The 26,014-nt window shown below is 42.0% G+C and overlaps 1 protein-coding gene across 5 annotated transcripts in view; it reads left to right on the forward strand.

Moving 5' to 3' along the window:
* LOC133348498 (protein phosphatase Slingshot homolog 2-like) overlaps positions 1–26,014 on the forward strand; it is a 64,566-nt gene that overhangs the window by 22,694 nt on the left and 15,858 nt on the right. The window contains exons 1-6 of one of the 5 annotated variants that reach the window (XM_061561336.1): positions 3,207–3,244; positions 3,869–4,048; positions 14,542–14,645; positions 22,563–22,627; positions 24,996–25,117; positions 25,644–25,712. In XM_061561336.1, coding sequence (XP_061417320.1) covers positions 3,222–3,244; positions 3,869–4,048; positions 14,542–14,645; positions 22,563–22,627; positions 24,996–25,117; positions 25,644–25,712 — 563 coding nt within the window. In that variant the 5' untranslated portion in view covers positions 3,207–3,221. Of the gene's footprint in view, positions 1–3,132; positions 3,245–3,868; positions 4,049–14,541; positions 14,646–21,297; positions 21,763–22,562; positions 22,628–24,995; positions 25,118–25,643; positions 25,713–26,014 lie in introns of those variants that run through there. The other 4 variants (XM_061561337.1, XM_061561339.1, XM_061561338.1 and 1 more) reach the window with 4 other exon arrangements.

Here is a 26,014-nt window from a genome sequence, read left to right on the forward strand (position 1 = left end):
GGCTTAGCATGTGGCCTTGTTTGGCGAGGAAGCAGCACCTAACTGATTGACACTCACAGCTGGTGTTTCGCTGGAGCTCGGGTGAGGTTCTATAAAATTGCTAGTAACGTGGGTTAACTCCTTTATGAAAGCCTGTCCTTGCATGGGCCCAGAAGGACTTTCTACACCACACCCAGTGTTTAGGCAAATGCGTCACCGTGGGATTTCCAGATGCGCCCCAGTTTGGGAGTAGCCCCCAATAGATTTTGTCAAAATATCTTCCACTGTTAATTATCATTGACATTATGTGGGCAATTACCTGCCATGTGAATAGGATATATCTCAAGTTGGCAAAACTCTACTTTATAGCCAACAAATATTTATATATGCAGTGGCAGCTTCGATTGTTGTTATTTGATGGTTGATTTAAGTGACTTTTACTCTAAATTAATACAGGTGTAATGATTTGGTCTCCCCAACTCCCCGCGATATGATGATTGTTTTGTTTTTCACTTACGTACGATTAATTTGAAGAATGTGTTTTTTTTAAACAGTGTAGTGAATGATCGTGCCTCCACTGGCTACAGGGCTGACGTTAACCTATTACCTACAACACATGGATTTTCACGGAAAATGTTAATTCTTGCATTTATCCCAAGATTAACAATTGATATGAAACGATGCGTTTTATACACTCCAAATAATTAATGGTTTTCACCCTTTAACCGAGACCAATGGATGTCTGCGGGGACACAACATTTTAATACTCATTTTTTTTTTCGGTAAAGTCACGTATGTAGAAATAAAATAAAATTGAAATAAAGAAAATTTACATAAATCACGACGTTTCGAATGCAACACAAGCACTCATCATCAGGTGGAAATGGGGTAAAACACATCGCGAGGGAACACACGGGGGACACCACGTACATAGCACAAAGAGAACGGCAAACTGCATGGAGGCAAATACAGCAAGAAGATGGGAGACGAGAACTCAACAAACCTTAGAAACATAATATGATGCAAACCAGTCGGCCACTAACCTGGTTGACCACGTATTTCAAAAGACTGCTAAATTTTTCGTGTTAATCTTTTGGGCTGAACACACCAACGTAAAACAGAGGACAAGGACTCGTGAACAGACACGAGGTACATACACAGAGAAGACACACAGGGAAAGATGTTTTGGGCAGCCCAGAGGGAGAACCAGAGCAACACCACACCAAGAGACATACACACATGTAGAGGCACACACAGAAAGACGCCTAATGTTGATTTAAGTTTAACATTGTTGCCTCTCCTCTATCCAAACCTGCACAATTTGCCCGTACACGTCTGGCCACCATGAACGTGTCACGGGCCTGCAAATGAAGATCCAGCAGTCTGGAATTGACGAGTGTACTGTACATCCTAAGGTGCAGTGAAGCTTGTGCTATTCTAGATTTGAAGTTTTTGTGACTGCAAGGATCTATACTCTTTGGTTCTTTTGGTAAAGTCACGTAGGTGAAAATAAAAAGGATATAAAAAAAATTATTCACGACGTTTCGGAAGCAACACAAGCTTCCGTCATCAGGTGGGACAACCACAGCAACAAAACTGAATTACTGTAGTGGGCAGTGAAGCTTGTACTATGTTTAGGAAGTTCTCCTGTACGTCCCATATATGTAGCGTCTGCGCGCAAACGTGCATTCAAGTTGTGCTGTCAAGGCTTAGAATTCTTGGGGTAGGAATTGCTTCAGAATTAGGGTATCTAGAATGAATTAGATTTCTCAAGCTGGTATAAGCTTGTTTTTGTTTGTTTGCTAATACAAGCAAAGGGGTTTAATTGAAGCCGTCGTCTTCTGATGAGATCTGGGTGGATCAACCTTAGCTTCCACAATGTAGGCATATTCTGGAGCCACGTGCAATTGTCTTACGAAATAATTTCTGCTGCTTTTAGGAACCAGTAATGCATTGCTCACAAATTGAACAAATGGTTATTTTTTTCTGCTTTCAAGACAAATACTTAATCCAGTTTGTGATGTACGAAGATAACATTTTCTTCAAATGCAGTGACACTCCTATTGGTGAGTCTCAATGGGATCTCACCTTTTATATAAACATGTTGATCGATTCATCTGTGGCTGTCTCACCGACAATTCTTTATGTCTGCAGTATCAGGTCTCGTCACACCCATAACAATTCTCTTTTTCCACTGAACCAGCGATTATCACGAATAAGAGGAATAAATCGTAAACGGGCATTACATTCATTCTGTTATCCGCAACACTTGCTTATGATAGAAATGAGGCTGAAGAAGACAACGATGGATGATATGGATGATGGCTGAATACGATGATAAAGATGTGGATATCTTCACCGACTCTGGTTTTGTAGTACAGTGGCATAACCACCCCATCACTAAATTCTGAATGCTGCACAACATTCATAGTCTTGGCAATTGTCATAGGTATTAGTTGTGGATAAGAAGGGTTTTGATCACGGATAATACGGCGACAATTCCTCATCAATAATTTAGCTTTTTCTGTGGCCTATCACTTCATTGCAGATGTTTAACTATAATCTCTAAGCGCATGTAATTTTGCAAATGAGCCTATAGCTCTGAAACATTTGTTTAGTTATTTTTTTACTTTTGTAGATCTGGAAAGTTGTCTTCTTAACAAGATCGCATTCTTATGTTATTTATGTATTAGTTCTGGAAAGTTTTAAAAGTTCGCATTTGAGTCATATGACAAATAATTATTAGTGTGTTTGAATTACAAAATATATGCTTTGTAGAAATATTTTCAATCTTCTTGAAATAGTTGACATCGTTACATTTCTAAATACTACACAGCACAGTATTTATGATAAAAAAATATTTAACCTTTATATACAGTACACACTTTCTGGCAAAAGGATATATTATGTTCGGGGGGGGAAAACCCCATTAAAGAGCCACTGCACCAACTGGATTAAATTGTAGTTTCCCATTATGTGGAATAAGTTGACATTGGAAGTGTGTATTTTTGAGTTTGTTGGACCATCCAGAGTCCCCCTAATGGGACCCCGCCCCCTTGAGCATGCCACCACATGCTGCTCGCTGGATATTTTGAGGCTGTGGAGCAGGAAGCTCTCTGCTCAGTTGCTTTGACGCCGCCGACTGAGGAAGGCAGGTCCAGAGTGAGCCAGATGCATTACTGGCTGGCCCAAGCACTGCAAGCCTAGTGGGCCATGGTCCATAGGCTGCAATCAGTAATACAATGGTACCAGGGTTGATGAAACTGTAAGTTCGCTTTTGAGATTTTGTTTTAACAAGTCTTTGAACGTTATATAGCTTGCGTGCTGTGTTCGTGACAATGAAGGTTTCTCAGAATTATTGATGATATAAAATCCGTATGCATGCTGTTTCGAACTCTTTCAACGTCTTGAATCAGTTTATATAGGTCAATAAAGGCTGATTGTTTTATAATAAATTAGATAATTAAATATTTTCTTTCTACGTGACTTTACCAAAAGAACCAAAGAGTAATTCCTGCAGTCACGAAAGCGTCTAATCAAGTTTGTTTTATAATTTAAACAATTTTAGCTTTTAAACGTCTGCTTTGCTGGTTGTTTTTCAACGTTGTTTAGTTTTCTTTTTAATCAGAGCAGATCTTCAATTCTTTACTGAACACGAGCATCTTTTTCCAAACAAAAGCAAATCAATCTGCCTGTATATTTAGTTTGGTTTTGCTGTATTACAATTTGTTTCAAGTGGATTTAGATCGACGAAGAGGAGGAAATTACATTACTCGTCAAGCGTGTCCGGATGGAACACATTTGTATGCCAGGCCACCAAACGGGATGCTGATGGCCCGTTTGACTAGCGGAAGGTTTCCGTGTGCTTAGGGTCTCTTTCATTCGCCAGCAGACAGCGGAGTTTGCGTGCACGCATTATGGTCCTCTGTGCAGAGGACGGGGACAAGGGGACTACCATGCCTTCCTCAGTCTCAGTGTCAGGCCCATCGTTGCCCTGCGACAGTTTGTTGGGCATGCTGCCGTACTTCCAGGATAACTCCATCATCGTGCAGAGTGACGTTACCCAACCGTAAGTACTGACGTCGTGTGCCGATTGTTGACGTGCAGAGCATTAAATGCAACTCGGGCAGTACCGCGGCTTCAAACGGGATGGTACCAAAAAATAATCTACCGTTAAATATTTAGTACGCTTGTGATGGTAGTTTCACGTACGTTAGTTCACGTTTGGGACGATGTTAGCTGAGCAATTATTCATTGTATTCTTGTGCTTTTTAACATTGTAAAGAATGTCTTCTGATGATGCAGATAGGGGAGAGAGATTTGGTCTGAACTGTGACCCCCTGTGCTTGCCTGTCCATGCGTATTGGGCAAGATCACAGCAGCTGCAGTCTGTAGACATCCACTGCTGGCAGAATTGCGAAAACTGATGCACAGCGAGCAAGTGCTTTCGTCATTATGTGCGGGGGTTTTTTTTGTTGTCCCAGGAGTGCCAGAGGGTATTGGGCGGTCGCAAAGGGAACATGCAATGACGCAGTCTTTGCATGTTGGAAGCACGACTCCTCCACAGCAGTGGCTTTCTCACCCGTACCCTCTCGGGACTGTTGGTAGGAACTATGCCCTGAATGTGCATGCAGTGGAGTGCACAAAAATCACACCATAACCCTTATGGTACAGTTACTCGCTGGGAGTAAAGATTATATTTCTATTCCCCCCCCCCCCCCCCCCCAAAAAAAAAAAATTCTTACATAATACAAACCCAGGATTATTAATGTATTACTGTTGTTGTAATGTCATAGGTACACTGCTGTATATTCCAAACAAATGATGGAATATGCCGATGCGTGACTTAGTATGGCATTGTTTTTTTCCAATAGAATGTTCACTCATCTGAGTAGTGTTAATGGTTCTTATGTAAGCACTGTTAGGGGACCTGCTGTACATAGTTATCTCAAGGCTGGACAGTCTGTTTAATCATAATGATGATGAGGTTTCATCAGAGCAAATGTGTAAAGAGTACATGAAACATTTAGTTGTACTTCGCTATATCCATGGCTGCATTTTCACTATATTGAACCGTTTCAGTGGGCATAGCTTGTCTTTAAAACTGAAACGCAGTCACGGATAAAAGTTCACCAATCTCCAAATGTAAGACACAGTAGTTCCTGTTTACGCGAGCACACAGAAAACTTTTAAGGCTGAGGCTTGCGGTTAACTGCATGTGTGACATGCAATGCGATTTTTTTATTTTATGTAATAGGCATTGGTCGTTGAATACATCTTTTTTTTCCCATAAAAAGTTCTCAATGTTCTGAGCCTGAAAGCAACGCAAACAACAAGAGTGTTGTGCGTAGTTCGCGTCCAACAGATGAACATCTTATCAGCATACAGTGGCTTTTTTTGCAGTCTGGACAGGAAAGAGCTTTAGTTGAAAAAAAACAGGATTCCAAATAGCTGACTCTATTGTGCCGTAACCACATCGCGAGCACAATGCCCCTTTGGGATTAAATAGAGAGAGAGAAAAACTTTAGAAAAAATTATTGCTGCTGCATGATTTGTCCTGCTTCAAATCAGCCAATGGCTTGTTGGACTTTTGGGCCTAAAAGCAAACGAGAGCACGATTTTTGTTGTGTGTGTTTTCAATCAGAGTTGTTATGATATTCCAGGGAGAAACCATTGCATACATTAAAGCAAATTAGTCGTTGCACATTGCAAGTTTCCATTGATATATATTTTGTAATAGAGCCGTGGTAAATTCTGTTACTTTATTGTGACTTATTTGTGAGAGATAGGAAAACAAATTTGGATTGTGGTCTCCACCACCAGTGTGAACCGATAGTGGAGAACGATAAAGCTGAACTTTTCTGAACCTGCTTAAAACTGCAGTTCAGTAGGGTCAATTAATTTAACGCGTTTATTGGAAAAGTGCAATTATTCTGCATTGATAGAATGTAGGCCTCATTTATTTGTTTTAAAAATCTTGTATTGTATTAAATAGATAATCAATTGTATTGATCATTGCCTTGGAAAAAAGGGGTTTTCAATTATCCTATGTATTATACTCATGTTCACATTGTGTTATACAGTTTCCATATAACCTACCTCTGATGCTGCACTGCTTAACGTTTTAAATGAATAAAACATACATTTCTGAAATATAAGGACACTGTCGTATAATTGTAAATTTGAGTTGATAATTAATACATGATGGAACAATTGTCACGAAACATTCCAAAAGTATTAGAGCGTTCACTGGGCCCACATTGGCGAGGTCCTGACGAGAGTTGGGATATTCCCACCGTTCCTCGCCAGGAATCATGATTTGATTCTTTGATTAAATAATTCCGAATTGGATAATGGGCCTGGCAGAATTGTGGAAATGTGGAGAGGTGTGGTAGTGGTGGGGGGCGGTGTGGAACCCTTTGTGTCGCCCGGTGTGGCAAACAGGCAAAGAGCAAGGGCACTTGCGGCCGTCGTCATGGCATCTCCATTGGAAACATGGCTCATTCTTTACGTATCACGCTTAATTAGCGATACCGGCCAGCTGATAGTGATCCTGATACCAGCCGATTCTGGCCATCTGGAATCACTCGTCCTAATAATTCTGTCAAGCTGGAATCAGTGATGCTTTGCTAGCTAACCTAATCATAGCTGAATATAGATAGGTAATATTTTGTAATGGAATCATGCTAGAATGACATTGAATGGGTCTTCATTGGCAGAATTCCCGGTAAGAATCTCATTACGATGAATGGAGGTTTTAACGTGGGAATCCCCCACGGAATAATTGTGATTTCTGCAGGAATCATCCAGGGTGAATCACCTGCTTAATTTATTTACTGAAATGTAGTGTATGTCGTGTGTTTTTTTACCTTATTTCACCTGAAACAGTTGTCACCGTTTATCTAGTGCAGGAAACGTGAACATCTAATTTCCCCAAATAAGATTAGATTTTAGTGAAGTATTGTCATACATTTTTCTTTCTCCCTCCCCGTTTTTTATGAGTTTCACCGATACAGTATTTCAGAGCTGACGATGGATTTTACAAGCATGGATCGTTTTTACTGTCGTATAAAAACCAGCCGTACAGGATTAGTAGCTGGTTGGACCTCTTGAAAAGTCTATTGAATGTGCGCCTGCTTTCCTGCAGACCTGTAGACGATTACCTTTCCAATTTAAAACATTCCTACGATGTTATGTTTTCACTTCTCAATTGTGTGTTCAGTGAGTTCGATCTAGTTTTCCCTTTCTGACAGACCAGCGAAAGCATTTACAGACTTGTATTTTTCTTTTGTTCATTTAAAGCACAGATCACCCAGAATGTACCGATCCCGTCTTAGCTGGGATGATAGGCAGGGTGGATGGAGGCTGGACATCGCCTGGATGGGTGACTACCATGCCCTGAAAGACAGGTGTAGTAATAGTAGGAGGCTTTGTGGGCGGTAGATGGCATTGCGGCGAAATCCACGCTTCTGCACTCCACCGCACTTTCACCAAACCACACGGACCAGCGTGAAGGAGTATAGTCAAATAACCCTCCCCCCACCACCACCATGATTGGCATGGTGTGAGGAGGCCCCTCATCCAGCTGTGGATTTACAGAAATGCTCTTTACATGTACAGGTACGAGAGTCAACTTCATGAATACTATAAAGTACAGTTATTACTGTTCAATTAGCATGCCTACTGCTGAGCTTATGCGATCTCGTTGGAAGGGTAAGCCCTCCAGCTATGCCACACAGATCATCCCTTCCCTATATTTAGGCAGGCAAGGAGGGGGGGGGGGGTATGCTGGCACTGTCGGCTGGGTGAGCCTTCCCTTATAAAGAGTGGAAACGAACTCCACTGTGTTATACGTTCCTTTGTGCGTACCTATGCATACCTGGCTGATTAGTCAAGTCCATTTGCTGGTCAAGTACAGTAATTTACTTCGTGCTGTAAATTGTGTAGATGTACATGTGTGTGTGTGTGCAACACTGTACATGTGTAATACTGTGGGGAGCGGTAGTGTAGCAGTTAGCGCGCTGTGCTACGAACCTGGCGACCCCGGTTCGATTCCCGCTCACGGCCAACACCAGTGACGATTTTCTGAACCGGTCCTGGGCCTCCCCTAGGTCGACTCGGCCTCAAATGAGTACCTGGTGCGATGTGTAAACATCGCCACTGGGGAGACAAAGGTGGTCGAGCGTGGTGTTGGCCACCCACCCTCTCGTGTGCTGCGCTGGCCTTCATAGGTGCTCGCTAACCGCACTTGCCCCTACAGTCTGTTAAGGCTATACGGGGGATCTTTTTTCGTGTAATACTGTACCATTCGACTTCGATGGAGCCTGGACGTAAAATGCAAAGGCCCATTCGTTGCAGGGGAAGGATTTTAAATGTGAACACCACTAGGACATTTCATTGGAAAACTTGTCCGTGATATTTTCAGACATTGGCCAAGTCATCTAAAGAATGCTATTACATCGTTTAAATACACAATTGAGCACACTCAACTTTGTTTTAAGGCATCTCTGCTGTTGCTGAGCAATGCAGCTCACTTTCAATGGTGGCAGTCATAAGGACACAAACTAGCATGCCATTGTTTCCGAGACAAGGAGGGGACTGTATACAAGACCATATTGACTCATGCCCAAGGACAACTGCTGTATATAAACTTGTAGCTCTTCAAAAAATGTAAGACTACGAATACTGACCAGTTCTTTACGGTGAATCTAGTTTTAGTAATCCTGGAACTTAAGATAGTTAACAGTTGCCATTGAATAACATTCCCTAAACTAAACTACTAAACTAAACAACTTTTGACTCTGGTTTTTTCGGTAAAGTCACGTAGGTGAAAACAAAATAAAATAAAACAACTAAATTAAATCACGATGTTTCGGAAGCAACACAAGCATCTTTCAACAGCTGTGAGTGCTCCAGCAAAATTACTGTTCCAGCAGTCACACCTGATGACGGATGCTTGTGTTGCTTCCGAAAAGTCGTGATTTAATTTAGTTTTTTGTTTGTTTTCACCTACGTGACTTTACCAGAAAAAAACAAAGAGTGGATCCTTGCAGTCACGAAAACTAGAAATGAACACATTTGTATATAACTAGGTGAGGCTCAATGAGCGATATAGCTCGTTTTCTGAAACGACCTGGCCACAAATCATAGCTCAACGAAGTGGCTTATGTGGACATTCATAGCAGCCAAATACTCTAAACGCATTCTTCTCAATGCTGAAGGAAAAACCGTAGGACCCGGAGAAAAAGCCACGCTTCCACGGGGAGAGAGAACATGCGAACTCCAAATACACAACGGGCGTCGGGGTCGGAATCGAACCCACGACCTCCTGTATACCTGGCAAGGTAGTTAACATCTCGTCACCTTGGCGTCGCTTACACAGATGTTGTCTTGTAGGATGTACTTGCCGCCACCATAGGAATGTAGACTTTCCACAACTGGCTTAACGCTGGGTACAGAAGGTCAGTGTCCGCCCCATGCTCGTTCGAGTGCGAAACCACTCTGTCTCTTGTGACACTTAAAACTTAGGTGAGCTGGTCATTGCATTAACTTTTCTGCTGACTTTTGGTTCATGTTTTGCTTCAGGCTCACACATGCACTTTAATATTCAGCTCTGTGATATTAGTTTTGGGTTACTTGTCAATGACGAGGTGTCTTGCTTTAATGACAAAATTCTCAGCTGCTGCAATTGCATAAATGTTTCAAGCAATGTTGTTCGAATAATATGGCATGGGACCTTGTGCTTTCCCATACTACTGTATCACGCAAGCATCATTTTACACATTATGCAGTGTATGTATATATGTTGAACTTTTTTCACACCGTACATAGCCAACCGTGATAATCAACATGAACTCTGGCTAAATTGGACTTGTAATAAATAAACAAAGCAAGCTTTAAGTCAAGATTTAAACAAAGCAGTTATAATGAAATGAGCTTTTAATCTGAATTTAAAAGTGCAAAGCTCGAGCATCTCCCGAGGGCCACAGAAGCACATCTGAAAGTGCGCGATGCAGCGACTGTCTTTGTTTGATGGCTACCCAAAAGCCACTGCGAGGATGACTGGAATCCGAGTGATGGTTTAGCTTCTTGACGACATCAACAAGGTATTGTGGCTCATTTAACGTGACACAGTTGTTGCATTTCCTGATATTTCAGATGATAATATTATCCCTTCCGTCATTCATTTCCCCAAGCCCAACTGATTAACCTAATTATGGTCGATTCGATCTCTTCAGATAATCAAAATGGTACATTTCATATTAAATTCTAAGGCATTACACAATTATCACTTTTATACTCACGATTAATAGAATATCCCAACAGTTGAGATGACCGCATGGCTTAGAGGACAGTGCTGAGCTGCCACTGCTGGATGTCGACGCAGATGCCCATTAAAATGGGTTCTTATATCCAATGAGTTGGTGTTCTCATCGTGGTCCCCAAGAACACACTGATTATATCAACTTCTGCAGGCCATTGTCTAACACAGGGTAATCCACTGCTCTTTGAGAGTTATGGATGGAATGTCTCTTAACACGATTGTGTGATTGGGGCAAAATTGGAGAGAAAAACAAAAAAAATCCCACAGGTGGATTAAAAGAGAAATCAAGTCTGAATTAACATTCTGCAATTTTGTGTTGCGAAAAAGGACCAGAGACTTCTATTATTAGTGTGTTGCTAGGCCAGTTTTAGATGGTGCATATATATAGTCTGGTTGTGGGTCACTCGCTGCTGTGGCGGGTTCCCAGTAAAGATTGGCATAATGAATGTTTATAAGTGTCTGTGTCTGACCTGTGTAGAGATATATATCGTCTGTCATTCTCAACTATGGTTCAGCACAGTGTTGTATACTTTGCTCCTAAGTGACGCCTATGTCTTTGAAGGGCTTTATTAAAGTGACAGTGCTGTAAAATTAGTGGTTCCGTGCAATTTTTTTTCCCAGCGTTGACTCGGCAATTTCATTTATTTGCTGAGCCATGGAATTGACTTGTAATTTTCGTGAAGCAACCTGATTATGAGTTGTTATGCGTGAAAACAATTGATTGCCTTTTCGTTGATGAAAGGTATAGTACTTGCAATATATGGGGCTGTATGTGGCTCTGTGATGTTGTTTATCAGAGTGTACAGCTTGTAATTAGGAGGTCACAAGTTCAATTTGTTGGTGGGTTTCAATTGAGTCCTCTTACCCTTCAGGATCTATTAAATAAGTACCAATGTTGAAAGTCAAGAGTGCTTTTGCAATGTTTATATTATGGACTAGCATAAGTACCCGGCGTTGCCCGGGTGAAAAATATATTTCTTAATAACCTTACATATATACACAGATGGGTTGCTACCCCTGCCCCCCCCCCCCCAGCCACGATCTCCTCGGCCGCTGTGCAGTAATATGTACGGCCTATAGTGTGGTGGGGTGTCGAGGCCTAGTACCGTGCAGAGCCTCCGGCCTCGCCTAAATTGCCCACCCGGCTGAGGCTGGGTACCGGGGCCGTTAACCCCCCCCCCCCCTCGCGCTACAATAATACTGTCTAATCGCTATAATTTTATTATCTACCGACCCTATAATAGTAATTGCACACATCGGGGTGGGGGGGAGTGAAGAGGACGTGAAACTTTGATGAACTTACCTCAGAGTCGCGTGTTAATGCGTGCGCATATTTTTAACGAGAATTAAAAATGGCGTCCACCCCGCAGCGAATGCGTCGCTACCCGTTGCCAGGGGCAACCGCCGGACCAATCGCGTCTCGCAAATCCCTCACATTTCGTCCAATGAAACTGCGTATGGTCTGGCGACTACACAGACAGACAGACAGATTTGCGATTTTATATATATAGAACTAGCAGAAGTACCCGGCGTTGCCCGGGTGAAAAATATATTTCTTAATAACCTTACATATATACACAGATGGGCTGCTACCCCTGCCCCCCCCCCCCCCCCCAGCCACGATCTCCTCGGCCGCTGTGCAGTAATATGTACGGCCTATAGTGTGGTGGGGTGTCGAGGCCTAGTACCGTGCAGAGCCTCCGGCCTCGCCTAGATTGCCCACTCGGCTGAGGCTGGGTACTGGGGCCGTTAACCCCCCCCCCCCCGCGCAACAATAATACTGTGTAATCGCTATAATTTTATTATCTACCGACCCTATAATAGTAATTGCACACATTGGGGTGTGGGGGGAGTGAAGAGGACGTGAAACTTTGATGAATTTACCTCAGAGTCGCGTGTTAATGCGTGCGCATATTTTTAACGGGAATTAAAAATGGCGTCCACCCCGCAGCGAATGCGTCGCTACCCGTTGCCAGGGGCAACCGCCGTGGAAAACCAAACGGACCAATCGTGTCTCGCAAATCCCTCACATTTCGTCCAATGAAACTGCGTATGGTCCGGCGACAAACAGACACACAGACAGACAGACAAACAGGCAACAGTGTGGCCCTTTAAGGACCTCTTCGTGACGTCATTTATTAAGGGCCGTCTTGTAATTTACATGAATTGCTGCGGCTGTTGATATTTAGAGTTTTTTTTACTGAATTCGAAAAAAAAATATCTCTTGCTATTTTGGTTGCTGACCCCTGAGAGATTCTCGCCACCATGAGCGGACGGTGCAGTGGCTTAGAGCACTAAGGTCCAAGCTCAGTGATCAGAGTTTGATTTCCGGATATGGTCATTGTCAGTGGCGAGTGATGGCCGAACCGGTCTGGGCTCCCACCCCCCGCCTTCACCAACCCGCAATGACCAGCGTGATGAAGTATGGTTCTACAACCCCGTGACTGGCACGGCATGGGAAGGACTTCATTCATCATTTGATAGGCAAAGGCCTGACTTTCTTTGTTTCGATACCACCATAGGAATGTGGAATTTCCACCTCTGGCTTTGGATTTTAAACAAGAAATGGTTACCATCTCACACTGACTTGAGTGGGGGACAACGCTTTCACTTTTTTGGTATGAATCCACTTGTGCTAAGAGTGTATTGGTCTTTTTAACGCCATGCTTTTGGCCTTATATAAGTGTCCGTATGAGTGGCAGAAATACTGGCACTTGTACTGGATGTACTGCGTACTGGTATTTGTTTCCATTGCTTTGGAAAAAAGATTACTCAATCACTGGGGAGTTGAGTTGTGGTACCCTGTGAAGGACTGTGTGTGCCTGTTTAGGAGTTGTCTAGTAACTCGCTTCAACATTTGCTTCAACATTTGCTTTGCGATGCCTTCGATGTGAAATGTTTATTGTTATTGCACAATTCTAAAGGAAACATGTTTTGGTGCTGTGTGGTTCATTAGGCACTATGGCTGTAGTGATGCATCGATTAATCGATTAAAATATATTCCAATTCTCAGGATGAAGGTATTGAATCGTGCTTGTAATGATCGATTATTTCCGATTCGCATACATTGTGTATTCACATGACCCCTGCTTCCACAAAAGGGGCTACGTTTACTGTTTGCTGCATTGCATAAGGTAATAATTATAAATAATTATAATTTATTGAGTTTTAATCTTGCCACGGAATTGTGACAGCAGAATCACTCGAAGGATTTGTTTTAATCTTCCGATTAGTTAACTATGAGCATAGCTTACAATTGTCATGTCATTGCTGATGACGTGCATTGTGAATGTAAACCAACTCTCGTGATATTTGAGCTTCTCAAAGACTCAAAGCAATCAATACTTCGGCCTGTTAAGCTATCGTGAACTGTACAATATTGAAACCTCTTCCAGTGTTGCATGGTACTTGTATAATAGCTAACCTAGTAAGATGTAAGATATTAGTTGTTTTGGATACGTTTAGTCTCAACATTCTACAGGATGTGTGCGTGTCATTTGCAAAGATTTATCATCGCTGGCTGAAGCTTGATATTTGCCAAGTGGCCAGGCAGAGGTGGTTGTGGCCTCACTAGGGGTTTTTTTTGCTTGGAGCTCTGAGATAACCCCGCAGTCATTAGGTAAACACCCTCTTGACGGTGCTTTCCCCGTAGACTTCACTTTTAACTTAATCTTTTAACAGGTGTAAGAGGTACTCTTATTGATCCTTACATCTCTTTATAGCCAGCTCCTGCAATACTAGTGGGCACATGAACATAACGTAAACATTTGTGTGTGCACATTAATTCACATTATTTCAAAAAATGTACTCCATTTAAAAATTTGCTACAACTTTATCATACAAAAGTCGGGCTCCTTTACTTGTACGGATGCCCTTGAAACCACGTTAAATCTTAGTAGTTTTTTAATTAAATGATCATCACATTTTTTTAACGATCTTAAATAATTGTGCCAATTTTGAATTCTCACTTATTTAAATTGTGGCAGATACATCTAAATCCGTAAGTGTCATTATTGTATATTTTAGTTTGTTTTACACGTGAAGTAAGTTGTATCCCGACACAAGTCGACTACGTCAAAAATGCCACAATACTTTTGCACGAGAAGGATATTGAAACGATGCTGTCATAACCCAACTTGCCACCTCCGAGTTCCCTATTCTAGAGTACATTAAGTCCTCCTTGCAAATAACTTGTGTAAATCCTGACACGTGCATGTTTGTGCTTTTGTGAATTTCAGCCTGAGCGAGAGCTTCTTTACGGTGAAGGGAGCAGCGCTCTTTTTACCGCGTGGAAATGGATCTACATCACCACGAGCCAGTCACCGGCGAAGCAAACATGCAGGTAATGGAGACAAAAAAAAACCTACAGTCGACCAACGTTTTAATCCGTGCTGTACGGAATTAATAATCAATCTGTTTATTCCCCTCCCCCCGCCCCCATTTTAAATAATACAAACGTTTCAAACTAATTTTAAGATTAAATTGAGGCACGTTTATTATTTTGTAAGTACACCCTGTAAAAGTACTACATGGAAGGGGTGGAAGTATTAGCCATCTCAGATTTTTCTCACAACATAATCGCAACCAATGTTGGCGAACTACGTGTACATGTGAGGCACAAAACACTTCACAAACAATGGAAATAATTGTGGATAAAGATTGAGGAGTGAAACTCAAGTCACGTACAATTAGTTGGCTGTGGAAGAGAAAATAATTGTTGAAAGGAAACACATCAGAGCACGTATATCTCGGGCAATTACTGTAAGTTGACAAGTTAAAATGGTGAAATCAAGAGTCGAGCGAGAAGACGTTGGAGCACTTTTGTAAAGAAAAAATATTCGGCAATAAAAAGTGGCGTACCAATGTCGTTAAAGAAGAACGTTTTCTGTCAGTTTACATTACGTGCCATGATGTGTGGATTGAAACCGTATAATCTGACAAAGAACATGGAACAAAAGCTGAAACGTACTCAAACAATCTTGAAGAGATGCACGCTGGGTGTTGCAATGAGAGGCAGAAAGAGTTGACACGTGGCTCGGAGGACAAATCGCAAAGTATAGAACACCTTGACTTTAGAAGAGTGAAGTGGGCTTGAGTAGGACATTGCTAAAAGGCATGATAGCAGATGCACAGGACTCATGACAGAATGGCAGTCTTAAGGAGTGGGCATGCCCAAACAGGATGGTCACCATGGACATAGTGCAATGAGCTCGTGTCACTTGCGATATGGATGCTGCCATCACGGCAACGTTGGAAAGGCCTTCATCCAGCAGTGGACAGAAAAAGGCTGATGGTAGCTTGTAAAAGTGTAATCTTATTGTTGCCAAGACCCTGACTGAAAAGCTTTTAGAAGTCCAGCATGTTGGAATGTTTTCCATACACTCTGTCTTTGTGCATGAAAAGAATACTCGGTATAATTATACATGCTGTGATTATGAAGAAGCTAACTTAAGGGGGGTAAGTTGTAAAAGAGCTGACTGCAGCACCATTTTCATACCTCCTGTGCTTTTGTGTTTTGTATAATAGCAGTGGAACATTCAACTGTGGGACACACTTGACACAACAGGTTCTTTTGTGTACTCTTTCCTTTCATTAATGAACAAGTGGAGAAAGATTACATCTGGCCTGTGTAACCCGCTAAATCGTAAGAACCCTCTACACTTTTATAATGATCCTTTATATGCGCTGGAGCTCATGTCCAGGCCACAAAAGGTTGCCTCTAATACTTGCATCAGCAATAGATGAGAAATAACGCAAAGTGCTTTTGCTTGGCAGACTGGGGTCTATCTTCTTGGTTCTTTCGGTAAAGTCTACTCGACAGACAGTCTGAATTCAGACTCTGTCTACTCGACAGACCTGCTCTCCACCTGAGGACGGCTGCTTGCGTTGTGGCCGAAACGTCGTGAGAATTATTTTATGTATTATTTTATTATTTTATTATTTCCATTCTACGTGACTTTACCGAAAGAACCAAGAAGATGAATCCCTGCAGTCACGAGAGCTTTAAATCGAAAAAGACTGGGGTCTGTGCGGGTATTCCACTGTGGTACTTGAACTCTTCAGGACAAATTTTTTTTTTGCGCCAGCTTGCTTGTAAACAACCCCCGGCTGTGATCACTGGCGATTCCCGAACCGGGCCACGTGTTCCGCAAGTCACACGGGTTTAGAGTGGAGAGAAGAAAAACAATGTGCTTCCACTGAACATGCTACCCACTTTGTTTGTGAAGTATCTCTAGTGTTGCCCTTTTTTGTCAGTTTGTAATTATAAAGTTCTTTATTAACATGCAGTTGCCTGCATGTTGAGCATACTTACACAATTAACGTTGGAAGTTAGCGTTGAAATAGTGTTTTGTATGAAGTTTAAAACATGTCTGTCAATTTTCTTGCTGTGGTTTTCACACCTGATGATGATTGCTTGTGTTGCAATCGAAACGTCGTGAGAATTTTATTGTTTTATTTTTATTATTTTATTATTTCTCTTCTACGTGACTTTACCGAAAGAACCAAGTATATGAATCCCTGCAGTCACGAAAGTTTTAAATTCGAAATTTATGTCTGTCGTTACTAGGAGTCAAAACGTGGGTAGCACAGAACGTGGTGTGTGGTTAAAATGCCTCATGGTCAAGGTGTTATAGGGATTGGGTTACACGTGTATGCATTCCTACAATGTTTAATATCTCCTTTTACACGTTCTAGGAAATAATAATTTCACTAAAATGTTGGTGAACTTTTTAAAATAATATTTAATGTGTTAACACACAGAGTTAGCCAAAGCGACGCTATTTGGAGTGTGTAGGTTACGTAACAAGTATTTTTATATAAATGATATATTTTTTAATTTACTGGGACAGAAATGCTAATTATTGTTATTATTCATTAAGTTATATGTTTATCTGGAACAAATATTCACGTCAACAATATTTTTTATAAACATTCCCATTTAAAATGTGTAACTTGAAAGTTTGGTCCAGTTTCACCTTTCATGACAAAGTATTTAATTTTCTTTAAATTATTAAACCATGATTTTGAAGGTTGGTATGGTATGTACATAGGTACAACTCGTGCATGTATCAATGTTCTTGAATAAGTATTTATTCTACTATCGAATCAAAATCGATCTTAACCTCACAATGTTTAATATCCTTAATGCAGAGTACACGAACTTCCGTGGGTTCTTGCATAATTGGGCACACGTAATAAATGTTGTCTGTCTTTAAATATAATTTGAATAATCTCAAACGTGAAAGGTGATGAAAAGTTTGGCTGCCCGCCAATTACCTCGTGACAAAATAATAAACGTTTGTTTGAAATTCACTTACTGAATAGATTAAATAATATGTACTGTTATTTTATGTTTAGGCTTTCATGACCAATTTCATGATTCATAACTGGGATTATTTTTGGTTAGGTCGTATAAAAAAAACTGTTATCAATCGTGTAATGTTAAATGCAAGAATTTAATTGCTGCGTGTGTTTTTTTAAGGTTTGGTGGCTGTGTACTGTTGTTGTTTTAAGCAAATGGCCTGCAGTTCTATCTTTGCTTATTGTTGCGTGAAATCCGTGCCTTTTCCACCCACGATTATTTATTTTTCACCCATGATTAAATGTACTCGGGATTAATTTGAAGCGACTCTTTTCTTTGCAAGGGAACAAAGAATGCTCATTGGCTTCATCCTTGCACGGCATCTGTTCACTGGGGCGTAATGTTAAAATAATGGTGTTTGAAATGTGTTCTCTTGCGCTGTACTGGAGTTGAGACACAACATTGACGGATTATATTTATATTATTCTTTTGGTTATCTACAGTATTTGCTCGTGCCATCTGTGCCTCGCGTTGTGTTGTTGAAGACCAGCTTTTATCTACTTCCCTGCGATTGCGCATTGATCAAATATGTAAATGGCGAGAAAGACCCCCATCAGAACAGAATCATATTGCAGGCTGGAAAAGCGTACATTTCAAACAAGACGAAAATGTGCAAAAAGCACACAGCAATTTGTGCATATGCATAAACACCCCATCAGCATTTCCCGAAGAAGTGCATTGTGGTCCCCTTGCCTAAAATCACCATCAAAGTATCATTTAAGAAAATGTGACCAGCTGACAGCAACCGCGATGCAGGGAAAGACAACAGTATAAGCCACCACCATTTTGCCAGCATTGGAATGAACAACGCGGGGATGCACCTTTACTTAGCCCATACCTACACTTAACATTTCTAGATGGCTCCGATAAGTGTCTTGTTTTAAAAGTTTAAGCAAGAGACTGAATAACAGACTTTGTTGAGTGTCGGTGGAAGCGTAGTTAAGATCGCGTGGAGTATTTTGAACGCTGGCATTTTGTAGAAATGTGGTGTTTTGGAAAGAAGACGTGTTGAGGAAGAGGAAATGGGGGGCCCGAGTTGTGACGGGTGGCCGGGTGGGGGCGACGGGACGTCGAGACATCTGCTGTGGAAACAATTGAATCCAAACTACAAATGTTTCTCACAAACTGGGTTATTTTACCTGCACTGTACGGCATTCAGGGTTTGTTTAACCGCCCTAGTCTCGATACACTTGCATTGTTTCATGCCTTAGCAGACCCTACAAGACGATGCTCATACAATTGGCCCAACTTTAAATGTATATTTTATAACAACAGTTGTGTGCAACTTTGTACGATGAGAACTCTTGCCACGATTTCCATCACAGCCTCCATCCACCCAGGTGTAGACCCAGTGGTGTCACACCACTCTGCAGCATCTTCACAGCAGACACCACCGCATCTGGTCTCACCCAAGACTACTACTCCTCCTCTCACTGACTCTCAAAGCTTAAACATCTGCTCACACAGCTCCTCGAGAACAGAGACGGGTCACTGTAACGCGCGCTTTCAGATGCGCCTCTGCGGCCGTCTGGAACGCTCTTCCTTCCAATATTAGGAAGCCACCGGAGTTATGCGCTTTTAATTTTAGATTGCACACTCGTTTTTTAGAACTGCTTTTTTTGTGTTTAGTTGGTTGTCCTTCGCCCCCGCACCTTCGATTAGCACGGTTGGCTACGTACAAAGAAAAGTAATTAAATAATAGAGTACGACATTTCGATTGCAACACAAGCAATTGTCATCAGGAAGAACTACATTTGAGAGAGAGGCAAAACACAGACACAGAGACACACAGACAGACACACAAGCAGAGAGAGACAACACGGAGACATACTTCTGATAACGGTTGCTTGTGTTGCAATCGAAACGTCGTATTCTATTCTTTAATTTATTTTCTCTCTACGTGACTTTACCAAAATAACCAAAGAGTAATTCCTGCAGTCACGAAAGCTTTCAAATCAAGTTTGGCTACATACAGTGCGAATAAGTTCTACATACAAACGCATAACCCTCTCCCAACTCCCTTCTTCACCCCCCCCCCCCCTCACGTTGTCGTGTCAAGCTGTAACAACTTAATCATTAAATCCTGATTAACATATCTCTCATGTTGAGTCCTCTGTCAACATTGTGGCTATATGGAAGCCCCCCCCCCCCCCATGTATTAGGGTTGTTTCGGATCCGACTTCACATTTCATCTGTGCAAGTTGGTGGTGGAGGAGGCACCCAGGCCAGTTCAGATCAGAGGTCGCAAACGGGTTTTGATTCCTTACCCGTACCCGGCCGCACCAGGGTCGCAAATGGGTACCCGTACCCGGCCGGGTACGGGTACCCGTTCCCTACCCGTACCATACCCGAAATGGGTGACAAACGGTTATTCACCAGTGACTCACGGCCTACCCGTACCCGGCCGCACCAGGGTCGCAAACGGCTACCCGTACCCGGCCGGGTACGGGTAGCCGGGTATCGGGTAGGGTACGGGTATCGGGTACCCGGTTGCGACCTCTGGTTCAGATATCCCCACGCCACTGCTCTTAGCCATTGCAGGGGAATTGAACTTCCGTGGTCGGGCTTGTCGTGCAGTGCGCTAATTGCTGAGCTACTTCTTCCACCCTTCAGCTAATTAATCCATTCCCACTGGCCATTGTGTCTCCGTGTTTGCCAGAATGCTCAGACAGGCCTTTTAGCCAGAATGTGATGTCCCCAAGATTACCCAGATTTACATGAGGGTGTTAGGAGTTGATTAACCAACTTAATTGAGGAGCTGATTCTGAATTCCCAAGGTGGCATTCCTCTGTGTTACAAAAAGTTTTCACTTTTTGAAAATCAATGTGGTCAGTTCGCTGTACACTGGTGCGTAGGAGAGGTTAGAGCACTCAAAGTAAACATTGCAAGGGTAATTATCTTATCGCGAGCTGAAGTGATGTATGTGTAATGATTATGACAATACGTTATTGTTCGATATGCATAGGTATTTGCAATTTTAGACCAAATCAAAATTTATTTATTACACCTTACCTATCATATAGTATCAGCTCCGTAGTTTATTAGCGGAGAGCTCTGTGTGTGTGGTTGAGTTTGTGCGACTGGGGAGCGGTGGCGTAGTGGTTAGCGGGCACGTGCTACGAACCTAAGTTCGATTCCCACTCACGGTCGACACCAATGACGACTACCTGAACGGTTCCTTGGCCTCCTCTAGGCCGACTCGGCCTCAAAATTAGTACACGGTGTGGTGTGTAAACATCGCTACCGGGGAGACAAAGGCGGCCGGGCGTGGTGTTGACCACCCCTTAGTGTGTCGTGCCGGGCCTTCGTAGGAGCTCGCTCACAGCACTTGCCCCAAACAGTCGGTTGCAGGCTTTACGGGGAGATGGTTGTTGTGTGACTGGCACCAGCCTTCATCAAAACAGGGGGGAGTGCTTCATAGTTGTCGTCTGTGTCTTCACGTGATGCGCAGAGGGTCATAGGGGGTGGCTTGCGGAGTGGGCTGGCTGCCTGGGTGGGTGGTGGTGGTCAGAAGCTTGGGTTTGTTTGTGTTTTGTTACTGGCTGAAACGGCATTTGCGTTCAACCCCTCCCATTCATGGAATTGTGACATCACGTGTTGCCGAGCGAGTATAAAAGAGATGGACAGGAAGGCGGGGGTGGCAGTGAAGGAAATGCCCGTTGCGTTATAGCTCTTCGTAGGTCTATTAGATGCTACGTTCAGCCACGTTCTGAATCGGTGGCTTATAAGAGTAGTTTGTTAATTGTGATTATTTAATTACTCGGGCAAGCGTTACGTTGTTTCACACGCAGAAATTGCTCGTTGTAAATCGGGGTACTTGCATTGAGTGCTACTGGTGGCGAGGTTGTCGCTGCAGTTAAAATAAAAAGAATGTGTTCAGCATTTTTTTGGATATGATGACGGGGTAAAAAACCTTAGCTTAGTGACGATTTATACTCAATCGACCGATGTTTACCAAGTTTTCCTGCTGCTTGGAATAGTCTACTGTAAACAATGGTCTTGTACAGCGAATGTATGGGGGAGGTATGCATGTTGGTGGCAAAGTCACATGAGTGGATTGCCCAGGAATGGACTCCCAAAAGGCGAAAAATCTCAAGTAAGGCTATGGAACGTTTGTTTTCGTTTTATCTTATTGAATTTGTATTTGGTTTCAAAATTCCTGGGTGGTGTTTTTAATTAAAACAATGTTTTTCGTTTTCTCAATACGTTTGATTATGTTCAAGTCGTCGGATTTAGCACATGTCAGGCACTGTATTTTAAATGACAAATATGCTTTTAATAACGTGTGTTTGTGTGTATATATGTGTTTTATTATGTGCACCTAGCCTGGCACAAGCTCCATGGTGACGTCACCGACACTTAGTGGCGAATCGTGGTGCTTGTGTTAGCATCACAGTTCCTATGATCACTGTTACATTGTTTTTATAGCTTTTTTTTTGGTGATTTTGAAAACGTTTTGGTTTAGCTATGTTTGTTTGTTGTAGTACATAGCCTGATAACTTAAATCTAAATTGTCTTATGGTTGTTATTGTTTGACTTGCATCCCACTGGGATTTTTGCACACAGCGTTGAAATGCGGTGTTTTTTATGGAAGACTTTGCTGTCTTTTCCTGGATTTTTCTGTTGCGCGTAGTCACTTTAAGATGTTTCTTGTTCATGTGTTTTTTGTTGCGTTTGCACCCGAGTCAAGAGCCGCATGGCTCACAGGGTTATACCTAATCGATGAAACTGAAAACTGAAGCATGTTAAATGATTATTGGATTGTAGATACTCCGTTTTGTTTCTATGGTTAGTCATCTAAGTGTGTCCCGTTTTCACTGCCCTACTCGGTAGCAGAGATGACGGGACAGAAACGTTTTGTTGCCAATGGCTTTTCAACCCGCTTTTCTCTTTCAGGCGATCTGCAGCAACATCTGCAGGCCATGCTCAACATCCTTCGGGCAGAGGATAACATCAAACTTGTAAGAACACAGATCACATCGCCTTTAATCTGAATGTAATCGGTACAGTAATACCCCGATTTACGTATCCCCATTTTACGTCGTTTTGCAAATACAGTACGTTGAAATATTCTTAGGATTTTTCGGTAAAGTCACGTAGGTGAAAAATAAAAAACGATAGCTATCGTGCTGTGACGGTTCCACCTGAAGACGGAAGCTTGTGTTGCCTCCGAAACATCGTGATTTTTATTTTATTTTTATTTTACTTTTATTAATTTAAATTTTTCACCCACGTGACTTTACCGAAAAAACCTAAGAATATGAATCCTTGTAGTCACGAAAGCTTCAAATCTAGTACGTTGACACTTTATTACCGATGTGCATCGCCGCAAATCACACTTATGTTGCTGACAGTGTCCATCCATCCTTTCTCGTATCAGTCGCCTGCTCCTACCCTATAAATTACTCTGGTTTATGTCGTTTCAGTATACGTCGTCATCCACCACGTAAACCGGGGTATCACTGTTTTAAAAAATATGCACTTCTGAATGTACTATCTCAGTTACTACAGTGTGAAATGCTACACCGCTGTTGTGAACATACAAATCTGGCTTGTGTTTCTCTCATATTGTTATTCCTGTTTATTATTGATGTATTTTAATTTAAATGCTTTTCACACATCTAGGTGACATCAGTCACTCAGGATATGGGAATAACAATGTGGTATTCTCACGTTTATTAATGCTTGTAGGCATGATAAATACTGTATTGACAAAATGTACCTTTTGTCAATTATTATCAGGTTGTCTAACCTTTCTACTTTAAAGAATAAAACACATCCAATAATTATCAAAAGTTCTGCAGTCTGTTCCTCTAATTGTGAGCCATAGTAGGCCTTGCTTTTGAAGGTAACATATAATACGCTCAATTTATTTCCATGTCCCACCCTTGTAAAGACGCACACATGGACACGTCCCTAGTACGGTATGAAAGCCTGCCCCACAACAAGCCAGCCATGGGGGTTTTTTGACCATACCTCTCGCTGGTTCAGTGCAGGCTGATAAAGCAGATGGTTGTTGAGGTGTGTGGGAGGCAGGGTTGTAGGCCGATTCATATATCTCATCACCACTGATGTTAGCTCTGGCCAGGAATGAAACTTAGGTTGTTGGGCTCATAGCACAGTTTGTATGCCACTGCACTACCAATCCACACGAGTGTAAGATTATTATGGTTAACCTTTACACGATGATTCATCTTTTTTTTACTAAGGCAGATTGACTTATTGCACAACGTACACATTTAATGTTTTGCAATATCGGAAACCTGTACTATGATGAGTAATTTTATATGTACAGGAGCTTTTATTATTATTATGCTTGGTCTACCCAGGAAAGCCTCACTGATTCACCGGACTATTATTTAGGAGGCTCCCGGGTTAAAGATATTCCAATTGCTACTATATTGCCGCTCATACAGTCACAGATTTGAATAAATACTGCCATATCTGTAATGTAGATATTGTTCAAAGCATAGCACATTCGGTCAGCATGGAAGACATTGATAGCTAATTATATTACAGAAAATGAATCGGTACTTGGTGCTGGTCAGAGTGCTTAAAAATGGTTTGGTGCATAAGCGCCAGCATACATGTTGCTGTGCGTTAAGCACTTGGGCAATGTACACTGACATTCTCACGTAGACAGAGATTCTTAGTGACGCCGCCCGGAGCCTGTTGATCCCTTATCAGCACACAACTCCGCATGATGCAATGCATTCTGCTTTGTGGTGAGGGGAGACATCTTTCAACAAAATCTCAACACCAGCATTGATGAGCTACATCACCCGGGTTGTATTTCACTCGTACAGCACTGTGTTTTGAAATCATGCTAGTTACAGGAAACAAAAACACATACTGGCGAGGTATTTGGCTTGTTTATTTTTTGTTCATGAAACAAAATAGAGGAAGACATGACATCCATCACTTGAGACGTAGCTTTCAGATAAGTTTGTTTTGTTACGCCCCGTTTGCCGAAGTGATCATAACAATTTTCTTTGGCGTCGGCGTGAATAAATGTGCGCCCATGTATTCAACACGTTTGAAAGTAAAGGCACACAAGGTCGGCAGATGATGCCAAGCGTAGATGCTTAACTGGTGAAGACACACTGGAGACTGGGTAGCATGGTGAGTCTACCACAGCAATGTCAAGATAAAGCCCATGTTACGTGGGTAACATGTGTCATGTAACATTGAATTAATGCCCTTCCAGAAAACCCTGTCACTTTGTCAGTTAATGTGTCCATTGCAGTGGGTTTCTGTTACAGCACTTTCCCTACATTTCCCCATGCTGTGGTTGCATAGGTTGTTCTTGCTCTTTCCCTATCCTTGTAGGCAGTGCGGCTGGAGAGTGGCTATCCCCAACGGACGCGCTACATGGTGGTGGTTTATACCAACGGAAGACAGGACACGGAGGAGAGCATTGTGCTTGGCATGGATTTCCCTAGCCGCGAAAGGTACCAGCATCCAAAACTCTAGCCTTGCCAATGTTGCTGCGTGTGTTTTGAATTCTTTCCGACTGTCCCTGTAACGGTTCAAAGTTGGGTCACGTGTTTCCTAAGCCCGTGGAGATAAATGGCATGATGCAGAGTCTTGGGGAGGAAAATGTGACAGACATTAGTTTAATGTGTTGGCTGTTAAAAATTGTATGTCAAGTAAACAAATCATGCGATGTTTTTGTTATTTAGCTTAAACAGTTTTAAATCGGATTTAATTATCCCCTACTATTGGCACAATAGTGTCATCTTGTAGAACCTAATTTATCTTTTAAAAATACTTATTTTCTGGCTTAAAGATAAGTATGTCTGAAATAAATGTTTTCACCTTGGCTTAAAAAGGGGCTATAATTTTCTTCATCAATGTTGTGCATGAGATGTTGCTGCTTTACAAGAGATGCAATGGCTCAATTGCTTTGAAATATTGTTCTGAATGAAAACAATCACAGGTTTATTGATTTTGTTGTTCTGTCTCTCTCTCACCCAGCAACACGTGTACGATTGGTTTGGTTTTACCGCTATGGAGCGACACAAAAATTCACCTCGATGGCGATGGGTATGTCTCCTCTTGTTTGACAACTGCGCAGTTATATTTTATAATTGTGTGCTTGGTAATGAACACTTGTTTTACTTAAAGCACTGCGCATGGCCAGAACTTGTAGCCATTATGTTTTCTGTAGTGTTATGAAATATACAGGTGGATAATTGCTTCCAGGTTGGCAGAACTTTATACGTCGTGCTGCTCACGGGGGCTGCATGATGGAAGTGATGTCACATTGTGGCCTTTTACAACACGGTGGAGTGACTGGGAATCTTGTTACAGCTTGCTTGTTATCACGTAGTTGGTTTGTAATATTT

The sequence above is a fragment of the Lethenteron reissneri genome, chromosome 27 (assembly GCF_015708825.2).
Source record: "Lethenteron reissneri isolate LAM-NWPU_2019-01 chromosome 27, ASM1570882v1, whole genome shotgun sequence".
Taxonomy (NCBI): Eukaryota; Metazoa; Chordata; class Hyperoartia; order Petromyzontiformes; family Petromyzontidae; genus Lethenteron; species Lethenteron reissneri.